The sequence below is a fragment of the Haemaphysalis longicornis genome, unplaced genomic scaffold (assembly GCF_048455015.1).
Source record: "Haemaphysalis longicornis isolate Haplotype H1 unplaced genomic scaffold, Haemaphysalis longicornis Haplotype H1 scaffold_2, whole genome shotgun sequence".
NCBI classification, from domain to species: domain Eukaryota; kingdom Metazoa; phylum Arthropoda; class Arachnida; order Ixodida; family Ixodidae; genus Haemaphysalis; species Haemaphysalis longicornis.
This window is the reverse complement of record NW_027526295.1, coordinates 153,647,283-153,669,820: the sequence shown is the minus strand read 5'-3', so window position 1 is coordinate 153,669,820 and position 22,538 is coordinate 153,647,283. Positions and strand designations below refer to the sequence as shown.

Here is a 22,538-nt window from a genome sequence, read left to right as displayed (position 1 = left end):
CGAGTTCTCATTCTTCAGCTACGCCACTACAGCTCCATATAGCTGATTGAAGTGCATGCAAGAGGGTTGCAAGCTGGGCTAGTTGGAAAGACATTCTTGGATAAAACCAGCGCGAACTCAGACGAATCTGTCCTTGTGTTGCCCTTCCTTCGTCTTCGTCTTAGTTCGCGCTGGTTTTATCCAATGAAGTGCATGCATTGTGCTTTACAGACATGCGTTGAGGCCTTGGTTGAGGCTCATAGCAGTAATGTGAGTACGCTATTTGCAGAAGCACCTATTGGGCGAGTAGCAAATAACGTATTTACTCCGTGTGCGTTTTTTCTTGGCCGTGCGAAAAGGGGCACGGGGCCGTATAGCGTGTCCGCATCTCCCCCTCCCTCTGCTGCGCCGGAACTACGGGTGTGTGCTGCCCTCACGTTAGCCTAGTGTTACGCTTTGAGCTCTAACGTCTTCAAGCGGTACCCGAAAGTTTACGTACAATAAGTCTGACGTTGCTTGGCCAGTCGTAAAACTTAAGGTTAAAGCTAACCAAAGTTTAAGCCAACGTATTGGGCTAAGAAGGGCAATTCGCCACTGCTTGAAGACATACAGACGGAGGAGGAAAGAAGGCCTGGAGGGAAAACGATGATAATGGTTAAAGGAGGATACGTAATTTAGCTACACTCTGCTTCGAACTTTGCACCTACGCTGTTGCTTCACCTAGCGACGCAGGAGTCACCAGATATCCAGGGCGCTATGCACGGCGCCCACAGCCCACAGCGGCACAGCCGTTCCGCATTTACGCCACATCCTTTCGCATCCACTAGGAGTGCTTAGATGTCCTCGCTGTCTTTAACTATAGTTAAGCAAGCTTAACCAGCTAAAACTATGTATAGTTTTAGCTGGTCAAGCTCGCTTGCTTTCATACGCACGCCTGAGGCTCGTACTGCAACTGTTTTACTTTCCTTTGTACTTTCTTTTTAAGCATACACAATAAACTTTTTTACACTCTTTTAGCCAAAAAGAGTGTAGCATAAGTGGAAAAAGGGTGTTAGGAGGCCTTTACACCCTTTTTCTTGAATCTCAAGACCCTTTTCCTAGCTCTACACCTTTTTGTTGGAAAAAAGGGTGTTGATCAACTTCAACACCCTAGGTTTTTCTTAGGGTGTTGAAAGGGTGTGGAAAAGGTGTTCAGCTGTTAATTGAATAAGGCCATGCTTGGATGCATAATAGCACTGTAAAGAAGAAGACATCCCCTCATATACTCCTCTACTCGCAAGAAACTTCGAAACGCAAAAAAAGAAATGCTCGTATGCAATGCGATGCACCGCATGCCCCAAGTTTAGCTTTGGCCCGTGAAACGCCAATTTGAACCTTCAAAATTAAAAGGACTATAGTCGTGTGGTGAAAAGGGTGTTTACCGACTGCAACACGCATGGCTTTCTGTAGGTTGTTGAAACGGTGTGAAATAGGTGTTCAGTTGCAAAAAAGAACAGTGTAGCTGGGGCTCTACCTAGTTTCTTGCGGTGTTGCTAAGTTTTGCAATGTTCTTGCTAAGCTAGGATGACCGCTGAGGGGTGAGGCCAAGTTTAACCGCATTTTACAAGGCTGTTCCAGTGTGTGTGTGTGTGTGTGTGTGTGTGTGTGTGTGTGTGTGTGTGTGTGTGTGTGTGTGTGTGTGTGTGTGTGTGTGTGTGTGTGTGTGTGTGTGTGTGTGTGTGTGTGTGTGTGTCCCATTGCCAGGGGATCCAAGGGGGAAACAAGCTAGGTCGACCCCCAGCTATGCTGTTTCTCCAGCCTTGCACCACTATTGAAAGCTGGGCCAACTTTTTTGCCTTTTAGAATCCAGAAAAGACTTGTACCTTTGAAATGGTTAAGTAAGAGGTGCGCATACGCATAAACCCTTTGTGCTCCCACTCTAACAAGCTCGACAGCCGACTTCACTGTTATCTTACCCTATCTGCGATGGTGCACCCTTTACAGGTGCCGCATTTTTTTTCCTTGTATTTTTTTGCTAACGCCACCGAAACTAGCTCAAGCTTAAAGAGCTTCACTGGTAATAAATTACGCCAATTCATGTTGCTATAACCATAGTGAGATACAAAACACCCCCGCGTGTAGAAAATGTTCAGCCCACCCGTGTAAACAGGTACAAAATGCCTCCAAAAGTTTGAGGTCTCTTCCCCTTTTTTCTTAGTTGGCGGTCTTTTCTTACACCCTTTTTCTTACACCCTTTTTCTTTACGCCCTTTTTCTTTGTTTCGAACACCCTAATTTGTAGCTTTACACCCTTCTGGGAAAAAGGGTGTTGAAATAATGAACACTCTTTTTGAAGGGTGTTGAGTTGGCAGGGAAGATTTGTTTCGTATTTAATAAAATTATATAAATTATGGAACACAAAAAACTACCCTGTGATTAAAAAGTTTTTTTGCAAATCCGCGTTTTGATTTGTATATTCTTATAGTAAAATCCTTACTCCCAACATTAGCGCTAAAATATATGTTTTTATGCGACAAGCCCACCGACTAGATCGGGGGGGGGGGGGGGGGGCTTTCCTCTCCTGGGTATAAAAGCAAGAACAGCACATGTATTTCTAAGTAAGTATGCGCTCCCTGTATACCGGTTGCATCCCGTTGGTCTTTTTTTTGCTGAATTCGTTTGTGTTCCAACTGTAACTTGTGCGTATTGACTTTTTGTACTTAATGCTGCGCGCTCTGCCGATTCTCATTGCCAGTGCGCATGCCATTACCTTAAAAAAGGGTGTGAGGATGCTCAACACCCTTTTTTTAGGGTGTTGAGCATCCCCAACATCCCTTTTTAAGGGTGTTGAGCTCAACACCCTTTTTTCATCCGTACACCCTTTTTTGCCAAAACACCTTTTAAGGGTGTTAGCCATGGGACAAAATTTTTACACCCTTTTCTGTCCAAAAGGGTGTAAAAAAGTTTTGTGTGTAGACATGGCAAATCGCACCTGTATCTTACTCTCCCCTCCCCCAAGCTACATCAGGGCTTTGCGGAGCACCTTAGTTACACCGATGGATTAATTCCGACAGCCTAGGCGGATCGTGAACGAGTGCCGAAAGCTAGAACACGTGAATGTTTGCGTTCTTCGCCTTCATGAGAAAAAGATCCACCCCGTATACGGGACCCGAATCGTGACCGCTTGCTCAGCAGCACGACTTAGCCATTTACACGCTGCTGAAGGTACAGAACATATTGTTGTTATTTCGTGATTGTGTCGTCCTTAGACAATGTATCAGGAGTAGGAAGGAATGCATGGTACATCGCATTTTAAAATGAAATGACACGAGCCATCCATCATGTCAACTAACTCTACGCACAGCAAACCAACCTTCAAGAGCTATTATGCATCAGGCCAGCCCACTAGACTTTAGTTACGCCAAACAGTTCGCCTAAACCGATACGGCTAACTTAGATGCATTGAGTTTGACTGGCTGCTATCGTTCACGCCATTACATAAGACACGGGGGAAATCAAGTGTACGGACACATTGTGACCTTTCGCTTTGAAGACCGACGGTGATCCCGGAACGTAATCCTTTCCATCACATCGAGCAGTAAGCGGATAGGTGTATATCCTTCAGTTCGAAACCTACACACATACGCTTCCCTTCTCGCTTTGGCAGGTTCGAAGACGAATCGGCCGTAGAATCGCGCCTGACTCACGAAACTGCGCGGATTAGATATATACGCTTCTTTTTCTGGTGTTATTGTTAAGACAGCGTTTCCGTAATTACACCGAGCGTACACGCGCTAGCAACACGGTGGAGGTCGAGAAGACGACTAATCAAAAAGAAAAAAAAGAAAGTCAGATGACCTTTACTGGATTCGCCAGCTTCGGCGTGACGGCAGAGAACACAAAGGGTCGACGAAGGCGACGGATAAGCGGAGATGAGCCAATCGGGAAAGTCTGTGCATTTTCTGCTAATGACGATTGTTTGCGCCTTTTTCCGAAAATGTAAACGAAGGGGAGGGAGGTGTACTAACAGAACGAGAAGGTAAGAAAATGACGTACGATCTCTCAGTCTTGGGGGAGGACGATGATCCAAGGCGCTGGACGGGGCTCGGATTCCCGGCGATGGCGGAAGATGCGCACATTGGCGGCGGCCTTGCGAACGCACGCCGCGGCAAACAGTCCCCTCGGTGCGGTGGTTTGCTGCTGCCTCCGTGCCGAAGCGCCGACCTTGCGGTAATTAAGGCCGACGCTATGCGGCGGAGGTCCGCGGCACGGCTCGCTTCCTGCTGCATGAGGCGTTCGCGGCTAATCTGCCAGCGCGGCAGAAGATCCGCGCCGTTCCTTGCCTGGTCCGCCCGATGCGCCGTATTTAGAAGCGTTCGTCATGCCGCCGATCGACGCAATCGCATTCACTTGTACGTACGCTGGCATGTTACATTGGTTGTACATCTGTGGCCCGTTATTTTCTGGCACGCTATGCGGACGTCGAACGGTGCCTACGGAGTACGTGGAGCTGATAAATGGTTCAAGCACTTTCCTGGAATGCGTAGTATTTGATTTTAAAGCGAAAGCTCTTTAGTGGTACCGATAGCGTCCTGCCAAAAAACCAATGCACTTACCCATAGACCGGATGGTCGGCCGAAAAGCTTTGACGAAATCTTTGGACATACAACGCGTGTGTGAAACCGGGCTTTCATCGTACCAAAGCGGTCACTTGAAAATCGCGAAAAAGGGACGGTTCTAGATAGGAGAATACACGCACCGATAATGAAGAAAGAGTACAATAGTGCAGCTTTATCTCATAACCCACCCATTGGTATGCATTTAGTCGTTCGTATATGCATTTACTTAAGCCCGTTCTACATGGGACGAATTTCGCTTGTGAATTCGCAGCTGCGGCGCCGCTCGTGCACCAAAACGATCTATTCTCGTTGCTCTGGAGAATTTCCAAATGTTTGGAAGAGTATAATTTCTCTTGTGAACGCCGCTTAGCATTTGGCGATATGTTTCAGCAGTGAAAATAGGAAAATAATTCGTTTTGCCGCACGGGCGGTGCCGCAACTGCGAATTGCCAGGCGAAATTCGCCCCATGTAGAACGGGCTTTAGAGCGCAAAGAAAAATCGTCGCATGGGTTCGTGCGCCTTTTTCGATTTGCGTCGTTGAAGTATTGCAGATCGATTGGACGCGCTTTCGTCGAAGGTTGGACGCATTTTTAGAAAGGTTCTGACGCACTTTCGACGTAGTTTTGACGTGAGAGAAGGCCACTGCCCTTCTTTCAACCTTATTTAAGAAGGGATGGTAAAGCTTTTTTTTTAACCGCTACTCAGTAATGGAACAAGAGCGCCCACCAGTCTTGGTCACACATCTTGTGCAGCCGGAAATTATGCCTCCTACCGATAAAACAGGCATTGTTTTGATGTTCAGCTGTACAGGAGAAATTCAAAGGCAGAATTTTACGCTCTAGTGCACACAAGTAACACAGTTGCTGCGCGTCTGCTTCCGCAGTAGTCGGGCGTTGTCTGCACCAGGGCCGAGGAAACTTGTTTTGAAGAAAAGTGTCATTTTCATGGCATTTATGTGGCATTGTCTATTGTCTCCTTAATTTCTCTTTCCTCGTCCTTTTCTACATATAGATATATTCCTTCTGAGGTCATAACAGTACCGAAACCGGATTAGTGCAGGCATACAGACTCGGAAAGCGCTGTCATGCATCACTCGTTCGATTCTTATACCAAGACAAAGTACAAGAAAACAAAGTACACGACACGAAGACAAAGTACAAGTTTGGTTGAAGAGACTGCTTTGCTTCGATAACAATAATGCAATTTTATCGCAAACTTCGAACACGTCGTTGAGATAGTAGGGAAAATAGAAGAAGCAGTGCTCTCCAGCTGCTTTCCGGTGACGTCTTTATGACGTCACAGAATCCTGTTTGTGCGATCGGCGGCCACCGATCGAAGCCACCGCCTAGAAACATGACTGGGAAATTGTAGTGGGGCCTCTATAGTACTGTTTGTTCACGTCACTTGAATGCTAACGCGAAGTTAACACAATGATAGCTGTGTGTTAGTGCTCATAGTTCCTCGTCCCCAAACACGTCTCTCTAGCGATAAAATGTTTTTCTATATTTATAATGTTTTTTTGTTTAAAAAACGTCCTTTGCCCCTGAATCGAAGCTAACTGGATTACAAAAGGCTTGTTTATTTTATTTAATAAAGTTGTATCTTGTCGTTGTTCTCCTTCAAAGAGTGAGACATTCGTTTACGCTCTTCACTCAGGGGCAACAATCCCGAAAAAAATGGCCGCGTACCTGTTCACTTCGCTGCAAACGTCATCGAAAGACGAGAGTCGTCTGCCGCCTCGGTCACGTAAATGAGCCTGTTCTCTCTCCCGCCCACCACTCACGCTCTACCCCTCCCGTGTTGCTCCACCGACGATAAACCCTGTGGAGGTTTCCTCAAGTCAATTTCATTTTCCCGCGTTCCACTGCTCGCGCGCCGTCTATGGACTCTCGTTGCTGTTGGAATCGGAATGCGGGCCCGAGGCCTTGCTTATACAGCGAGCCCTTTCCGTGTTTTTTTCTTTGTTGTTGTTGTTGTTGTTTTTGCCACAACATTGTTGTCAATGCATTTTTATTAGCTATCACCAAAATAAAGCACACAACTCTTTTTAATTAAAAGAATACTTCGAGTACCAGTTATGTATTAGTGTTTCGCCTCAAATATGCTTAATGTTTTAGTGTTTGTTTGCAATGTCGACAAGTGTGACGTACCGCACCAGAGTTAGTGGTTTGGAAATGTTTTGCTTCTATAAACTTGCCGTCCAATAATTTTTGGACATTCAGTCAGGTTGCTGGACCGAGCGACAGACAGACATACAGACAGACAGGCCAATTTTCGGTTTTAAGTAACCCAAGGACAAAAAAACTGGCCTGCGTAGGGATCGAATCTACGACCTCCGCGTTATAAGCCCGATACTCTAACCGACTGAGCTAGCAGGCCAATGTGCACGCTGTGATAAGAAAGGGTACTATGAAATCTTTGCGGGTTACGTGTTCTTTTGTGTGGATCTGCGCGTACGTGTTATGCGCGGACGCACGCACGCCTGTTTGTGAGCACGCGCACACACACGCACGCGCACACACACGCACACAAACACACGCACGCACGCACGCACACGTCACGCAGATACATATTTTATTTCCATTGTCCGTATCTCGCATGGAAAGCGCCTTGGCTCCCTTAAAGGGATACTGAAGGCTGAACGAAATTTTGTTTTAAATGAAAGATCATGCGTTTCATAGCTCTCTCGGCTTTTGTTCGGCGAGCAACGATGCTTTATTTGCTGAGAAATAAGTAAATAAAGCTGGAATTTCTCTCAACCTCTCCCCTTTCATTTTTTCGGGCGTAGCCACTGCGTCACAAAATAGGAGAGAATCCCGGTGCGGTCTTCAGCGTAAAGGCTGGCATCGGTAGCTTTTACGTCGCCAAGCCATGGTCTACTACGGCAACATTTCTTCAGACAAGGAAGCTGGCTTGGACTTTTATGTTTTTCCCCGACGGAATGAGAAAAGCTTAATGAGACGGAATATGCGACCGGTGTGCCCGCCTACTCCGGCGTCCCAGACCCCATCGAGCTGGCTGCGAGCATGGAGCAGCGAAGCCGCTTTTGAAGAAGATCAAGCGCGGTGTCCAGGGCTCCCAGCTGGCGCCGTTCAGGTGGGCGCCTTCAATTCACAGCCATTTCATCACAGCCATTTCATATTATCTTCACTCTCGCGGCGCGAACCTTGCGTAAAATAAACACTCTTCGCGGCAGCCCTGCCGACTTGTACTAATCGTTCCCGCGCTCCCCCTGGCTCAAACATAACAAGGGCAGAGCGACGCACGCTTTACGGGTTATCGACGGCGGCTCGAGGCGAACGGAAAAGCACAAGGGCGGATCGGTCAGCTAACCACTCGCAGTAAGTTCCTTTCACTGGCGATTACGTTCTGACCGGGCGCGCTTTAGCGATAGCAACATTTAAAACAAAGTGTTACTCCTCCTCCTCCTCCGTTCGCGGATAACAGGAGATTAGAAGGTCAGGCGGGTCGCTTTAGCACCTGCAGTGCATCCTGTTTCTTTTTTCCGCTTCTAACGAAGTGACTTTCGCAGCCTCCTGTCGGGTATATTGCTTGCAGAAGCTGGGGCGCTCACCGTCGAAGGTTATTGACTTCGCTAATTGCGCACCAATTCTTTTCGAAAACGGAACTGAAAGCATGGTGGCTGACTGAATAGTGACGGAAGCAGCCCACCTCGCAGTGTATAAGAGCAGTAGTCTGAGTTTTTTAGATGATGAGCTCAACGAAAGCTCTGATTTACGTTTATCTCACGTTGTCAACCATTTAGGAACTGCTTATTTGAGGAAACCATCTATAGATCCATGACTTTGTGTAGCGCAAAAAAAAACGGCATAGGACACAGGGAGGCGATGGGCACAATCACTAACTTCCAACTGAGTATTATTGAAAAAATGAGTGGATTTGAACACTGGGGCGGGACATTATCGTAAAGAAACAAGGAAGCATTTATAGATGCTTCCGCAATGAGCTTGCACCTTTCACCACTTTTGTGCCGTCAAACACCGTAGAACCCAAAAGCATACTGGGCGTCTCCCTCTGTTTTCACGTTTCTAGCGTTTTCTGCCTTATTAAACAACTACTTATTAAATCTACCCCCCCCCCCCCATCATCACGCATAACCGCCAGCCGCGATGTGCGCGTGCTTAGACGTGAAAGACACCTGCTAAAATTTCGTTCCGAAAGCCCTTCAAGGTGTTTGTGTCATATAGAAAGACAACCGTCAAAATGTTACTCCGGGAGCCCTTAAAAAAGGCAACACAAAACACTAGCTCTGGATACGGAAAATTTTCGTTCTACGCGAATTGTCCGCGGACGCTATATGTGGAAACCAAGACATATACAGCTTCTCTGTAATAAGCACGCAGAAATTACACTAATGCCAAAATTGTAATGTGGCAGAAGAATTGCGGGACACACGGGTTCATCACACTGTGACCAAATCAATGCTTCAAAAAGCGTCATCGTGCCAAGCGCCATTCTGCTGTGAAATCGTCGGATCTTAGCGCCAACTGGCAGTCGTTTCTTGCACAGACGGAGGACGTTATCCCTCGGGCAGCCATGCCTGTCAATACTGAATCCGTAAAGGAACTTCCGTGCCGTCAAAAAGTTGGCACGCGAGTGCGTGCAAGGCGCGCACGAATGTACCTGCGCGCTTTGTTCAACCGTTGGCTAAAGTGGCAGGTACCAATTACGGAAAGATTTGCTTAGTGGCCTTTTCTCATGGTAATGACCGAGGCCTTGCCGCGCCTTGCCATCACGTGAGAAGACGCTCCAGCAGTGTCTAGCACAGGATGGTTATGGTTGCCTGCGCTATCATTCAAATCCCCCGTACTTTACCGCGCTCGAAGGGCGCTAAAAGGGCGTTTAGAGGCGGCAGTTTTTCCCGGTTTGACGTCAGCGCCGCCAAATACCCGACGGGATGTCAGCAATTTAGTGAAATATCTTTGATGCGCAGTATAAGCGGTGGTTTGGAGACGAGATATATGGGCTGGCAAGCTCGGAAGATTATTCTATAATTGTATCGAGTGAACAACCGCTCACATCATGAGGTTATTTTGGAATCGAAGGTAATGATTTACCCTTTGGCGCTGGATATGTCGGGTTGAATTTGTTTGTAGGTTACGATTTGTCAGGCGCACGCAGAGATCTCTAAATTTCACACAAAAGCAATTCTCTTACAACGAACGTACTTTTATCCTACGGATCGTGTTCATCATACTAAAAAAGAAGACAATTCTGTCAATGTACCCAATTCATAGGGAGGAAGATTTTACGAGGTCTCGATGAGCAATGTCAGCTTCACGGCCTCTCTCTCCCCGGCATCGAGGTGGCACCAAGCGAAACATCATCATGCAAAACATCATGAAAAACATCGAGCAAAACAACATTTGCGGCACCGAGCAAAATATCATATTCCAAGAGAATTTGTTCATGTTTTTTTTCCTCAGTGCAATAAAGTCAATTTGTCTTGAAGTAGCTGTTCTTCAATTTGCTTACTTTCTTAGTTCTGTTGAGCACCTACCGTATTTTCGCTCGTATAACTCGCTCCAAAAATGCGAAAATTTCAGTGGTGCGGATAATGCTCGGGGTATTTTCTTTAGTGCAGCTTCACGGCAATACGCGTTGTGCCGTGAAGCTCTAAGCCTTCCATGGCAGCGATTGCGCAAAACATACAAGGACAAGGAGAAAAAAACAAGGACGAGCGCACTCTAACTTAAACTGATTTTTATTAGTGAATTTCGTCTTCCGCCTTGCAGTCAGTGTATTCTACTTGCTAAATATACGCTTTTTCTGTCTGCATAGCATGTGATGTGTTGCTTGAGCAGGAGCTTTGGTGCAGCCTTTCCTGTATCAAATGTGCGGGCAATACGCGAGGATTTTTTAAAATTTTCCGACGGGCTGAAAGGGGGCGTTCGGAATATATGCAGGCGTGGGTTATACGTGGCAAGATACTGTATTTGCATTGTGAAAGCAATGCATGCAGTACCTGAATTCAGTTCTTTTTGTTTGTCTGTTTTCATGCGTTTCCAGACATTATTTCGGGCGCATTTTCCGAATTTCCGGCACAAACTCTCCGCCGAGCGAATTGCAAAACACTGACGTCACGCAAATTGAAAGTGTATTCCTGACAAAGCGGACAGCGGCCGAAGACTATTTTTTTCTTCGCGACGCCGACAATCAAATGCTTGCGGATAATATTAAAAACGCCCTTGACGAACAGTGATAGAAGCAGTGTGATCTTTCTTTCTGCATGGCCATGAGCCCTAACTATGCGTAAAAAATAACAAAGGCGCCGCTGGTCTACTAAAGCATTCCAGTCCCTACCCGATGCAGCATCGATGGACGACCCAGCATTGTACTTCAGAGACAAGAGGCAGCCCGAACAAAGTGCCGATTATGTGGACGTATAAGCGCTCGTTGTCAACTACGACAATAGCCGACTACAGGTAAACAAGCAAAGACCGGCCATTGCCCTTACTCCTATTTGTCTTCACCTCGCAAACAGGTTGCCCCTTGTACGGCAGTCAAGTTCATCAGGTCATCGAACCGTCACACTGATAGCCTGTCCCGTCGTAATCTTGAGCCACACAGAGCTTACCCCTGATCTCTGCCAGTGGCACTGGTTCGTGACTCTCGTGCGTGCAGCCACGCCTGCGCGGCGATGCGGGTACGAGAGTAACTGAGCGTAATAGTCGGCATTGTTTTCCCCCCGCGAGGCGATCATCGGAAAGGCGGGAAATACGGACAGGCAGTTCGTGCTAGCAGAAACCGTGCAAGCTACGCACACTGCGCGCACAGTGCGTGTTCACCCCGACTTCGGGACAGTCACGCATCCGAAGTCATCAGTGCTCTGTGTGCGTCGACCTCGCCGCCGCTGTTGCGCCTGCACAAAGGAGTAGCAGTGCGTTACGGCGGCCAGGGTCGTGCTTGCACAGAAGCAGCACTCAGACGACTGCGTCGTGGCTCGACGACGCATTCGCGGCTCGAGGATGGCACCTCCCACCATCACCGCTATTCGCTATGCTGATTCCATTTTTTTTTTTGTTCCTGCAACATGGGTACACCCTTTCGCCTGTGGGCTTCACGTACGCCTGTTATTATTTTGCCACGTCGGGTGCAAGAATACGCCACATGCGACCACTCAAGTTCGCTGGAAACACACCTGACGCACTCTCGGTCTACTATACTTACTTATGTATACTACTACTGTCTACTATACTTACTTACTTATACTCACTTACTATACGACGAACGTATTCAGCGCAATTTCTAAATTTAAATACTTTAGAAATAAAAAACTGGTTGGTGTCCTTTTTGCGTGGAAGTAGAAAGCACGGGTGGTTGTAACAAAAGAAATTAACGCCGTTCCACTCAATGTGAAAGCTCTCGGAAGTGCAGAGCAGTGATTCGCCATAATGGGCTGCGGCACCGTTATCCGCTCACCCTTACCACCCATCACGCTCTTCCCCGCTCTGTCTCATTCCTCTCCTGATGAGTTCAACGGAGGTTTGTCCAACGCATTTAAATTTCCCGCCTTCGCAGTGCTCGCGCGCATTATGCCTGGAACTGCGCCAGCGGGAGTTCTGTTCTTTTTGTGCTTGCTTTCCCTCCAGCACGTGCCAGCGCTGCACTGCGTCTTTTTTTCTCTTAGTAAAAACCAACCCAACCAGCGTTCCTAACTAAATGAACGCGGATGCTGGCGGTTAATTACGTATATTTTGCCTCAAATGTACATGCAGTTTTTTTTTTCTTTTTTTCTTTTTGAAACAACGGGGAGATGCTTGACAAGCGCCAGCGGCTAACGAGTTTCGAACGCTTATAACTATATCAACCACTTAGCTCTCGAAGCCTCTGTAGGACGCCGTGACGACAGTACGCCGTGTGGCTCTACTTGGATCCAGCGAGCGAGCTTCGACGACAAGGCCAGCCCGTGAAGTGCTCTGCACTTAAAAATCCCGGGCCATTTCCACAAACGTGAAACCTCTGGAGGGGCGAAGAAGAATGCAGTGTAAAAACGCCTTGGCGTTTTTGCCAACGCAGATTAAATCGTTGGGGGGTGGAGGTATACAGCTTTGCTGTAAAAGTATCTTGTCTTTGAAGCACGCAGCTCTCTAGCGTGAGGCGTAAACGAGTGTGCGTTTTTTAGTGCGCGTAACGAAGTGCTCCAGCGCGAGGCGTAAATGAGTGTCCCGGGTTTTTTTAAGTACGCGTTCCGTTCTACCGCGAGGCGTAAGCGAGTTTCCCGGTGTTTTAGTACTGTGACTACATGAGACGAACGGCGATTACGACGACGACGACGACGACGACGACGACGACAGGAGACGCCAACAGCCCCAGCCCGTAAGGGGCTTCGTCCATAAAAAGTGGAGAAAATTTTGCCGTCCGGTGTAATCCGAACCCGCAGCGTTGGGGTACTATGTCTCATCCTCCACGATTCGAGCTCCTACCGCGACTGAATTTCCCTCCATTCTTTTGTGTACTTGCGCGTAGGGGCTTCCCCCGTTTAGGGGGGTTGCAAAGCCAGTGTCGCTCCGACAAATTCTGGGAAAGGGACATTTATAAAACCGATGTATCATTATCAAAAGCTATATACAAAGCTCCTTCAAAGTCAGCATCTCTACTATATACGCTTGGTCTGCTGGGAAGACATCTTCAGGGGGAATTGGGGGGGGGGGTTGTAATTTGTATGACCAATGAGTCTGTCCTTGTGTTTTTTATTACTTTTATAGTCAGCCGTTAGCGTACAGTAATTTATTTGCTTCCTTTTCTTTCAACACTGTTACTTGTTTGAATTTCTGCATTGCCTGCTGCCATGTACAACGCCTCTTTTAGCCCAGAAGAGCATACAGAGTAAATAAACTTGACTTGACTTGACTTCAAGTGACTGGAAAATTATAATGCTGTAGGCGTATTACATTAAATACCTGCATAAAACCCGTGTACCCCACGGAGTGATACACACCGAACCCCTTTATACTCGGCTTCGCTACTACCCACAAATACATTACCAGGAAGGCATTTTTTCAGGCACCGGCCGAGACATCTGGCGCCAAAATATTGTACCCTAAGGGACATTTTTATTAAGTACCTGCATAAAAACCCATCTATCCCTCTCAAGCGCTGTATACCAGGCTCACGTTGAGTCGGCTTTACTACCACACACAAAGAAATTGCTAGGAAGACATTCTTTTCTGTATCAAAATAAGCAGTTTGGTATCACACCATGAAGGTCATGGCACCTTTTATTGAAAGCCTTTTTCGTATGCTGCGAAAGTGACGAGTCAATTGTTATACCGATGGATAGAAGGATTTCCTCGTTGAGTCAATTTAAAAATGCTTAGGTATTTTTAAAAACTCTACCATTCCTTCCTCAAAAAGAGTTGAGAGAATCACGAAACAAGGACATAACCTCCACTGCATTGCATCCAACCTTCTCTGAAAGTGCGTTGAATCGATCGTTAAACCGTCAGACTCAAATAGCAAACAAGGAACGAACTCGTGCGAAGATTTTTCGCACCTAAGTAAACGCATCTACGGGCGATCTGAACGCATGTCGATACATGGTTTATGAGATAAAGGTATGCTATTTTACTCCTTCTTCATGGTTTGATTGATTGATTGTGGGGTTTAACGCGCCGACGCAACGCAGGCGATGAGGCGCGCCGTAGTGGAGGGCTCCGGATTAATTTTGACCACCTGGGGATCTTTATCGTGCGCCGAAATCTCGTACACACGGGCGTTTTTGCTTTTCGCCTCCATCAGAAAAGCGGCCGCCGCGGCCGGGAATCGAACCCGCGACCTCGTGCTCAGCAGCGCAACGCCTTAGCCACTGAGCCACCGCGGCGGGTCCTTCTTCATGGTCGATGCCTGTATTCTCTTATCTGGGACCGCTCTTTTTTCTTGATTTTCAGCTAACTGCTTTGACGGAATGGATGCCCAGTTTCACTCACACGCCGTATGTCCAGAGATCGATCTTATGAGAGCTTTTCGGTGCACAAGCAGACAGGACACCACCGGTCCCGCTAAGAAAGCTTTCAGATGATGGGTGCCAAGCCGACCGTGTTACTCGATGCCGCCGAGGAAATTAGCGCCGACAACTGACTTGACTGCCTTTGACAGCGAGGTGCCACCCATGCCCACCGCGAGGAAATAATGCTCAAGGCACCACAGAAAAAACAGTATAAACAACGGCGCGCACTGTCCTAACAGATGACGCTCAAGCAGTACGAACGCGGGAAAATTGAATTGAATAGAACAAACCTCCAATGGATTCACCATAGGGGAGTGAGAGGGGTGGGGAACAGAGGCCTGAGAGATGGCACGGGCGGCAGGGGACTACCCCTCGTCTTTCAATGACGTTTGCAGCGGAGAAAGCAGATACGCGGCCAATTTTTCCTCCGCAATTTTCAACGAGTTGTTTCTCAGCTTTCCTGGAACTTACAAGTGATGGGATTGACAACAAAACCATTCGCCAAATACACAAATTAAATAAGCCAGGGAAAATAGTGGAAACGATGAGGGTTTGTCAATTTTTTGTTGTTTCCCTCTGTCATTACACCTCAAATATCACTTTTGGAAAGTCAGTTGCCCCGCTAAAACACCCGCGACCTGCATTCCGCGTGACATAAGTGTCCCGCTACCCTCGTCGTACATTCAACTACCCACCCTACTTGCAAACCCGCCCGCCCCGTCACAGAGAAATATGCAAACTGCCACGCTGCCGTTCGGAGGTTGTATGACACCGCCTCAGAGCTCCGGCGAGAGCTGACCGCCGCGAGCCGCCAGGCAGTCATCACTATTCGCGTCTACAAGCGCGTCCATGACGTCGGACGAGTTGGCTGAATGAAGCTCCGCGGCGTACCGCAGACCTACCGAGAGCGGCAGGGAGGAGGAGGAAAAGGGCGGAAGGTCAGTGCGCTTGCGGTGGGGTCGTCGTCCAAAAGCCCAATCGACGGGTCGCACAGCGTCGCCGGTGGAACTGTGGCGCGTACGCACCGCATTGTGCGTGACGCAATACGCTATAGCGAGGTGGACACTACCTCGCTAAAGAAGCTTGTCGGTGCACACCCCCATTCCATGTCTTTCCCCGACCGTAGGTTACGAGTCGTTGCACCCACGTTGGAATATCTTCGTTTACTTTCCTCTAAACACGTGTCTTACGAAGAAGACGTTCTTGCGATCGCCTCTATGATTGTCACTCCTTCAAAACGTCTCTTTTCTGGTATGTGTACGTCAGGCCTGGTGACCAGGAAGGTGTGCAATGTAGGCTGACTGGTGCGAGAAAAGGGACGGTGCTGAGAGGAGAATAAACCAGGAGATGGACAACAGCGTGCTTGCCGCCTCCCTGCTCACCCCCTCCGAAGGAAAGAACAATGCGAAGCGCCCTGTGACCTGGCAACCCGACGATTGCAGTCAGGGTTTTCACGCTTTGTTTTTCAGCTGGTTGGCTGAGGGCTACCCGGATATGTGTTATTGCTACATGGGAAGGGGCGCCGAGAGCTCTAGCTTTACTCCCACAAACGCTAAGCTTTCCTTGGGGGCCCTAAAAAGTGACCTGATATCCGGTTGATTAAATACTGGTCAGCCTAAATTTAACTCAGGACACAGAAAAAGACGAAAGACGAAGCACAAGCGGTGACCTTGTCTTTCGTCTTTGTCTGTATCCTGAGTTAAATTTAGGCTGACCAGTACTTTAATCAATTATCATCAAACTAGCTAAGATTCTGCCTCTAGTGATACGCGGGTCTCTTTGCCTCAGTGCTTCACGGGATAATAAATTATCGTTTTATTTCTGACGCCTGCTTAGAATTAACACCCACAACTTGTTCATTCCGTAGGATGAATATCCGCGTCATTGCTTGGATGATTAGCATTATTTTAATTTCCTTATGACTATATTCTCTGCGACTGGGCTTCCTCTATGCGAGCTCTAAATCATTTTAAAGACGATAGTATTTCTTGGGCTACTTAAACCCAGAAATTTTGGTCTGTCTGTCTGTCTGTCTGTCTGTCTGTCTTTCTCTCTGTCTGTCTGCATGGGCGTCCGGAAGGGGGGGCAAGGGGGGCAACTGCCCCCCCCCCCCCCCTTGGAAATTCGGATATTTTATGCCCTACAAAAAAGCTGCACAACTTGGCTGGCCCATAATTAAAATAACTTGGCCCTGAAGGGCGGAAGAGAGGAGAGAACGACACCGACGTTCTCTCCTTTGTCCCGTACTTTAGCGGAAAGTTTTTTTAATTATGTACGTGAACCAACTAGCGCAACAATCCACGCTACCCAAATGATTAGCACACTCAGGTCGTGCGTATCCGCATGGAATGTCCTTCAGGACTAGACACTGACTAACATTGCCGGTCATGTGACGGCAGTGAAACAGACTGCCTGTGCTGGCTATTGAAGATAGCGAACAATTCGGAAAGGTTTGAGGTTTTTTTTCTCTAAACTCTATATTTATGCAGTCTTGCCGCAAGAACTTCAGTTTTCGGACAAATTTGCAGCTATATCTAGCAAAAAATCTTTACCGCTACACCTAGTAGGGAGAGTGTAACATCCTCCCGTACCGTCCCATCACCTTGTACACCCTTTCCTTCGAAATTGCGAAATGTCGGCACCACCCAAGCCCCGAAACAAAACCTATAAATCAGCCCCTCAAAACGCTTGTACGCCTCTACTGCATTGAAAGCCAGGGAGGCGAGTAGTATCTTTATTGCGTGAGCCATTTCAGTAGACTTCATCACACATCTCATCTCGCAATTTGCCCATAAAAACCCGAGGCGTCTGCAGCTGCTATTCAAGGAAGATTGACGGAGTGCAGTTTTATGTATGTGAATGTATTGTACTGTGTACTGGTGATCAGTTGGCGTGAGTCAAGAACCCTCACGCAGCGAGACTGGCCACTCTTCTTTACAAAGTGAGAGTAACTTTTCGCATTTTATTTATTAACCTTATTTCTTTGTTCGGTAATAAAATCCAATGTATATCCTCCAAGTCTGGTTCTAATTTGCTGTTTGTACTTCTTGTAACAACAAATAGCGCCTTTTTTGTGTTTTCCAACCATACACCCCCCCCCCCCCCCCGCGCTAATGGCTGCCCCCCCTTGCAAAAAGTTCTGCGGACGCCCTTGTCTGTCTGTCTGTGATTCGATTCAGCCACCCGGCCAAAGCAAAACAATTCCTGCGCAATAGTCTTATATAGTCACAGCTAAATCTACCCGTCTATGTCCGGTGTAATGTTCATACTTGTCAACATTGTTGAAGAAGAACAAGACATTACGCAAATATGAGACAACAAATCAATACAGAAGTAATATTTGCAGTGTTCCTTTATAAAAAAATCAAACATGCTTGACTTTTGCGAAATTAAATACTTCATCAACTGCAGAAAAAGAATTCACTCCGCCGTCGCCTGCTGTCGCCTGCGCCACTATAGCTTCTGGCGCCATTTTAAGAAATCAACCGGCAACAGTTACGCAAGGCTCCACACGTGGAGTAGGGAAACGCGGTTCTATAAACGTTGAAGTAGGGCGCCTCGATTAACGCGCCTCTTCGCCGTACGGCAGCGTTCGCATCGAGACACCCGGTTTGGAGCAGTGGAACGCGTGAAATTTAAAATGATTTAAGCAAACCTTTGACGTCTTTACCTTGGGAAGAGCGCGACGCAAGAGGAACAACATGAGAGGTGAGCGGGAAAGCGAAGGGAGGCATTTACTTCGCAAAAGCCGATAAAGACTGTCGTCTTTTGACGGCATTTGCAACGAAAGGAGCAGATACGCGGCCAATTTTTTGTCCTGTCACTGATCTTCTCGGACTCACTGAGCAAGAGACGATCTAGTGAAACTCCCAGTAGGCCAAAATATTCCCTATTCGCTCATGACCCGAAATTCTCAAATTCGAGCCTCTTTAATACGTTTCCTACAGAGGCTGTAAATTATTTAGGAGAGATCGTACCTTCCTGTCACATCTCATTCCTTATAATAAACTTATCACTCTACTTACGACATATTGTCCAGCCAGCAGAGGCCGCGTTGGTCCGGCGTTACGCACACACCAGTAGTTCAGGCAGCCTGTCAGCTTCTTATTTGCTTTTTAGTTATTCAATGCCTCGGGTAACACTGGGGCGGGAAAATACCGGACATTACCACAGGACGCGCGTGACATAAGTTGTCTATAGAGTTTCTCCTTTTCTGCATTACGACGGAATGACTTGAGAGGTACGTCGGAAAACTGGTTTCCATATCATCCGTCTCCCCACTTCTCCCACCTTGCCAATGACACGTGCGCCCCAAGCGCTACCGTACACCAGTGCACTTATCCTTGCCTGCTGCCCGTCGCCAGTGCCATGTTGTTTACCACGCTTTCTTTTTCTTTTTTTTTTTATATCTCATTCCTGACGATCAATAAAGCGAAGAGTGAGAAAAGAATGAGAAAAAAAATTAGAGTATTTTCGACTAATGCGTAGCACAACGATTAAATGGGTTACTGCCGCAAAATACGCGTTTTCGTGCAAATTCAGCACGTTACACGGTTGGCCCGTCCTCGCTATTTTTTATCCGTCTTTCTGACCTTTCCTTTTTTTAGCCCTTAGTTTTTTGGAGATGTATAGGATGCATATTTTTTTATTTTGTTAGTTCATTTTTATGAAATTTATTTTTTCTATAATTCGCATTTTATTCTTTCTCGAAATTCCGCTAAACGCTCTATTTGCTCTACTATAACAATTAAATGTGGTACTTCCACCAATCATGCCTTTTCGTGCAGATGCAGGTCGCTACACGGTCCTGAATGTAGGAAACTCGATAAAAAAAAATTGGCCGCGTATTTGCTCCTTTCGTTGCAAATGTCGTCAAAAGACGATAGTCTTTGCAAACATTTGCCAAGGAACTGCCCCCTTTGCTTTCCCGCTCACCTCTCATGCTGTTCCTGTACCGTTGCGCTCATCCCAAGGTAAACACACTAAAGGTTTGCGCAAGGCGATTTGAATTTACCGCGTTCCACTGCTACAGGCCGCGTTCCTCGATGCCAGCGCTGCAGTACGGCGGAGACGCGCGTGAAAGGAGGCGGCCGACTACAAGGTTTATAGAGCCGCGTGGCCGTGCTGCACGTGCGTTCCAAGCAGAACGTAAAACTTAGTTAGTGGAACCTAGCTAGTGGAACCTTTCGTTCCTGTTACCACGTGATTTTTCATATGCCGCCAGGAGGCGGTGGTTTTCTGCAGTAAATGTAGAACATCATTTGCTATCGAAAAGCAAGCATCCATGAATTTTTAATAAAGGAACACTGTAAATATCCCTTGTGTACTAATTTCCTGTCATATATGCGTAATGTCTTGTTCTTGTTCAACAAAGTTGACAAGTATGAACATATAAACCGGACATTAGGCTGTCGGTATATAAGACTATTGCGCAATATTAATTTTACTTTGGCCGGGTGGCTGAATCGAGTCACAGACAGACATACCAAAATTTCTGGGTTTAACTAGCCCAAGAAAGACTATCGTCTTTAAAAATGCTGCTCATTCAAAAGTTACGCAGACCTACACATTAAAGTGACTGACGCAGAGCAGGGGTCTCGAAATTTGAAAGTGACGTCGTCCACGTACGGAGCCCACGTGCATTTTCCGCGCTTTTTTATTTTTTTTCGCGGCAAAACCTGCGCTCGATCACGCGCGTGGCCCTCCGATTTGGGAGGCTGACGCTCCCCGAGGTTGCGCCGCGAGATCGCGGCTTCGAGAAGTGACGGGCGTACCCCCGTCCGTGGACAGGTACGCCTGACGCCAGGTGCCTCGTTCGGCAACTGACTCAGTCAGGCACTGAGCCTCCAGGTTTTGGTTTGAGAGACGTCGACGAAAGAGCGTACTTGCTTCGTTCGCTCTTCGCTGTCTTTTTCTTTTCTTTTCGCCCTCGACGTGCACCGGCTCTAGCGGGGATATCTAAATAGCGGGTAAACGACGCAATCGCCGGGGGCGGTTGATAGAGCCGACGCGTGCCCGCGCGCATTAGCGTATATACAACGGAGAGGACATGGAGAAATGGCACTGCGGGGTGCGCTGGCAATTTGCGAGTGAATCTAGGAATCTTGGACGCCGCTGGCATTCATCGCCGACGGGAAACACAACACCGCCTTCAGCGCCACTTGAGAAACACACGCGTCAAAATCCGCGAGACGAATGTCAGCGACGAAGGCACGAGATGTAAAGAACGCACGCGCGAGACGAACGCTGCCACGGGTGAGGCGGCCTGTCGTGTTAAGTGCCTTGCCCTTTGCGCTTACGCGGATATGTGCCACATTTCAAGGCGAAAAGCGAAGCCTATCCGTCTTCTTCTGTTTCCACTAGAAGGCAGTGACGTGGTGAACATACACCGTGACGTCAGCCCCTTTATCTTAATCCCTGAACTTGTTGACGGCATAATAAATTTTCCCCAATTGGGTCAAACCGTAGCTGTAGGGTATATATAACTGGGCAGAGACATGACTAATATATTTGAGGAATTCAAAAATATAACAAAAAATACCCGTTTAACTTTAATCCCGTTTAACTTTTAATCAATACAAACAATCAATTAACTTGTACACCAGCCTGAACTTTAAATATAAAGCTTTTTACATAATCAGTCTAAGGTAAATGTAGAATCCCTAATACTTCTTTACATCCAGGTGAATACACTTATGGCAGTTTCAGGCTATCTATTTTGGTATGCGCCAATGCGAAGAGCAATCCCGCGAACGGCAATGTTTATAGATATACTTGGTGTACGGCAGATATGCATTTAAACAGACTCCCTTCGGGCTGTTAAAGAGCTTGAGCACATGACTGAGACCACCCATATTAGTCAATTCATAAGAATTCGGCTGCCCGACGTACGACTCGTGAGCTCCCTTTGTTGATCCAGGTTTTCGCAACCCAGCGCAGCTTCCCACTGGTCGAGGGAGGCGATAAGAGGAAAATGTGAGATTTTTCAGGCCCTCATATGGTGATGTAATGTGGCCCGTTCTTCGCAGTGCTGCCAGAGTGTTGGAGGGTATAGTGAGGAGTGAATGTGAAGAGCCTATCGTCAGGTTTCCAGTGGACACTACAGCACGCTACGGAATGCCAAAAAAAAAGAGCGGTGGTACACGCGCGAATTTGTGTCCGAACCGTTGCTTCGATTCGTGGGCTCAGGTCGTCGTGCAGCACATTCGCACAGCCAGGCAATATCTCTTGCAGTAAAGGCAAGCTGGAAATTTCAATACGGTCAACCAACACGCCCCCGCACATTCTCGTCGTGGATCTAATCCCTGCCTGAAGCTACTGCAACTCCTTCTCTGGGATTGCCCGTGTCTCTGGGTTCGCAGGCTGGAGTGCGTACCAGGAACGGACCTCTCTACGACCAGTGACGGATGCGTAAACGCAACTTTACGTCGAGCCCAGCGGGGCCTCATACGAAAGGAGAAGCTGTTTTATTTTACCCCGTTTACATTTCTCACCTGGGACTTCCCCTCTACTCCCCCCCCCCCCCCCCAACCTGTAAATTAAAAAAAAAAACATTTACCAGAGAGAAAAGTACTTAAAAGCGCCTGGTGTGCGCGTATCATGAAACTAAGTGTATTTACTACCCCCCCCCCCCCCCCTAAAAAAGAGTTGTGATTGTAGTTTTTGAAGAGCTTCCACATACTGAGACATGAGAATGTTGAAATTGCCGTAAACGGGTTACTTTAATTTCACCTATCAAAGCGCGGAAAATATTGAATTTTCGTATGGTTGATTCAGTCATGCAAGCTTGCGAAATTCAAAACAGCAGGTGCGTAAGCATGCAACATATCGCAAATTACGGTTTAAGCCACCTCAAACGACTAAACCTCCGTGGGCCATCCTCCGTCCTCTGAAAAATTGGCCTAGTGTCTGCTCGCCTCGCTGCAAATGTGGTCGAAAGACGGTAGTCTTCCACCGCCCCTGCCACGTAAATGCCTATCTTCTGAAAAAGC

The 22,538-nt window shown here is 47.4% G+C and overlaps 1 protein-coding gene and 1 non-coding gene across 3 annotated transcripts in view; both read right to left on the bottom strand.

The window, feature by feature from the left end:
- Window positions 1-22,538, bottom strand: part of LOC144169350 (uncharacterized) — a 112,681-nt gene that overhangs the window by 52,428 nt on the left and 37,715 nt on the right. Inside the window, exon 1 of one of the 2 annotated variants that reach the window (XM_077698450.1) lies at window positions 4,014-4,261. The exons of the other annotated variant lie outside the window; for it this stretch is intronic. Coding sequence (XP_077554576.1) covers window positions 4,014-4,246 — 233 coding nt within the window. The 5' untranslated portion in view covers window positions 4,247-4,261. Of the gene's footprint in view, window positions 1-4,013; window positions 4,262-22,538 lie in introns of those variants that run through there. 2 annotated transcript variants of the gene reach the window in all.
- On the bottom strand, window positions 6,883-6,956 carry Trnai-uau (transfer RNA isoleucine (anticodon UAU)). The gene has a single exon. It is a non-coding gene; the product is annotated as a tRNA-Ile (tRNA).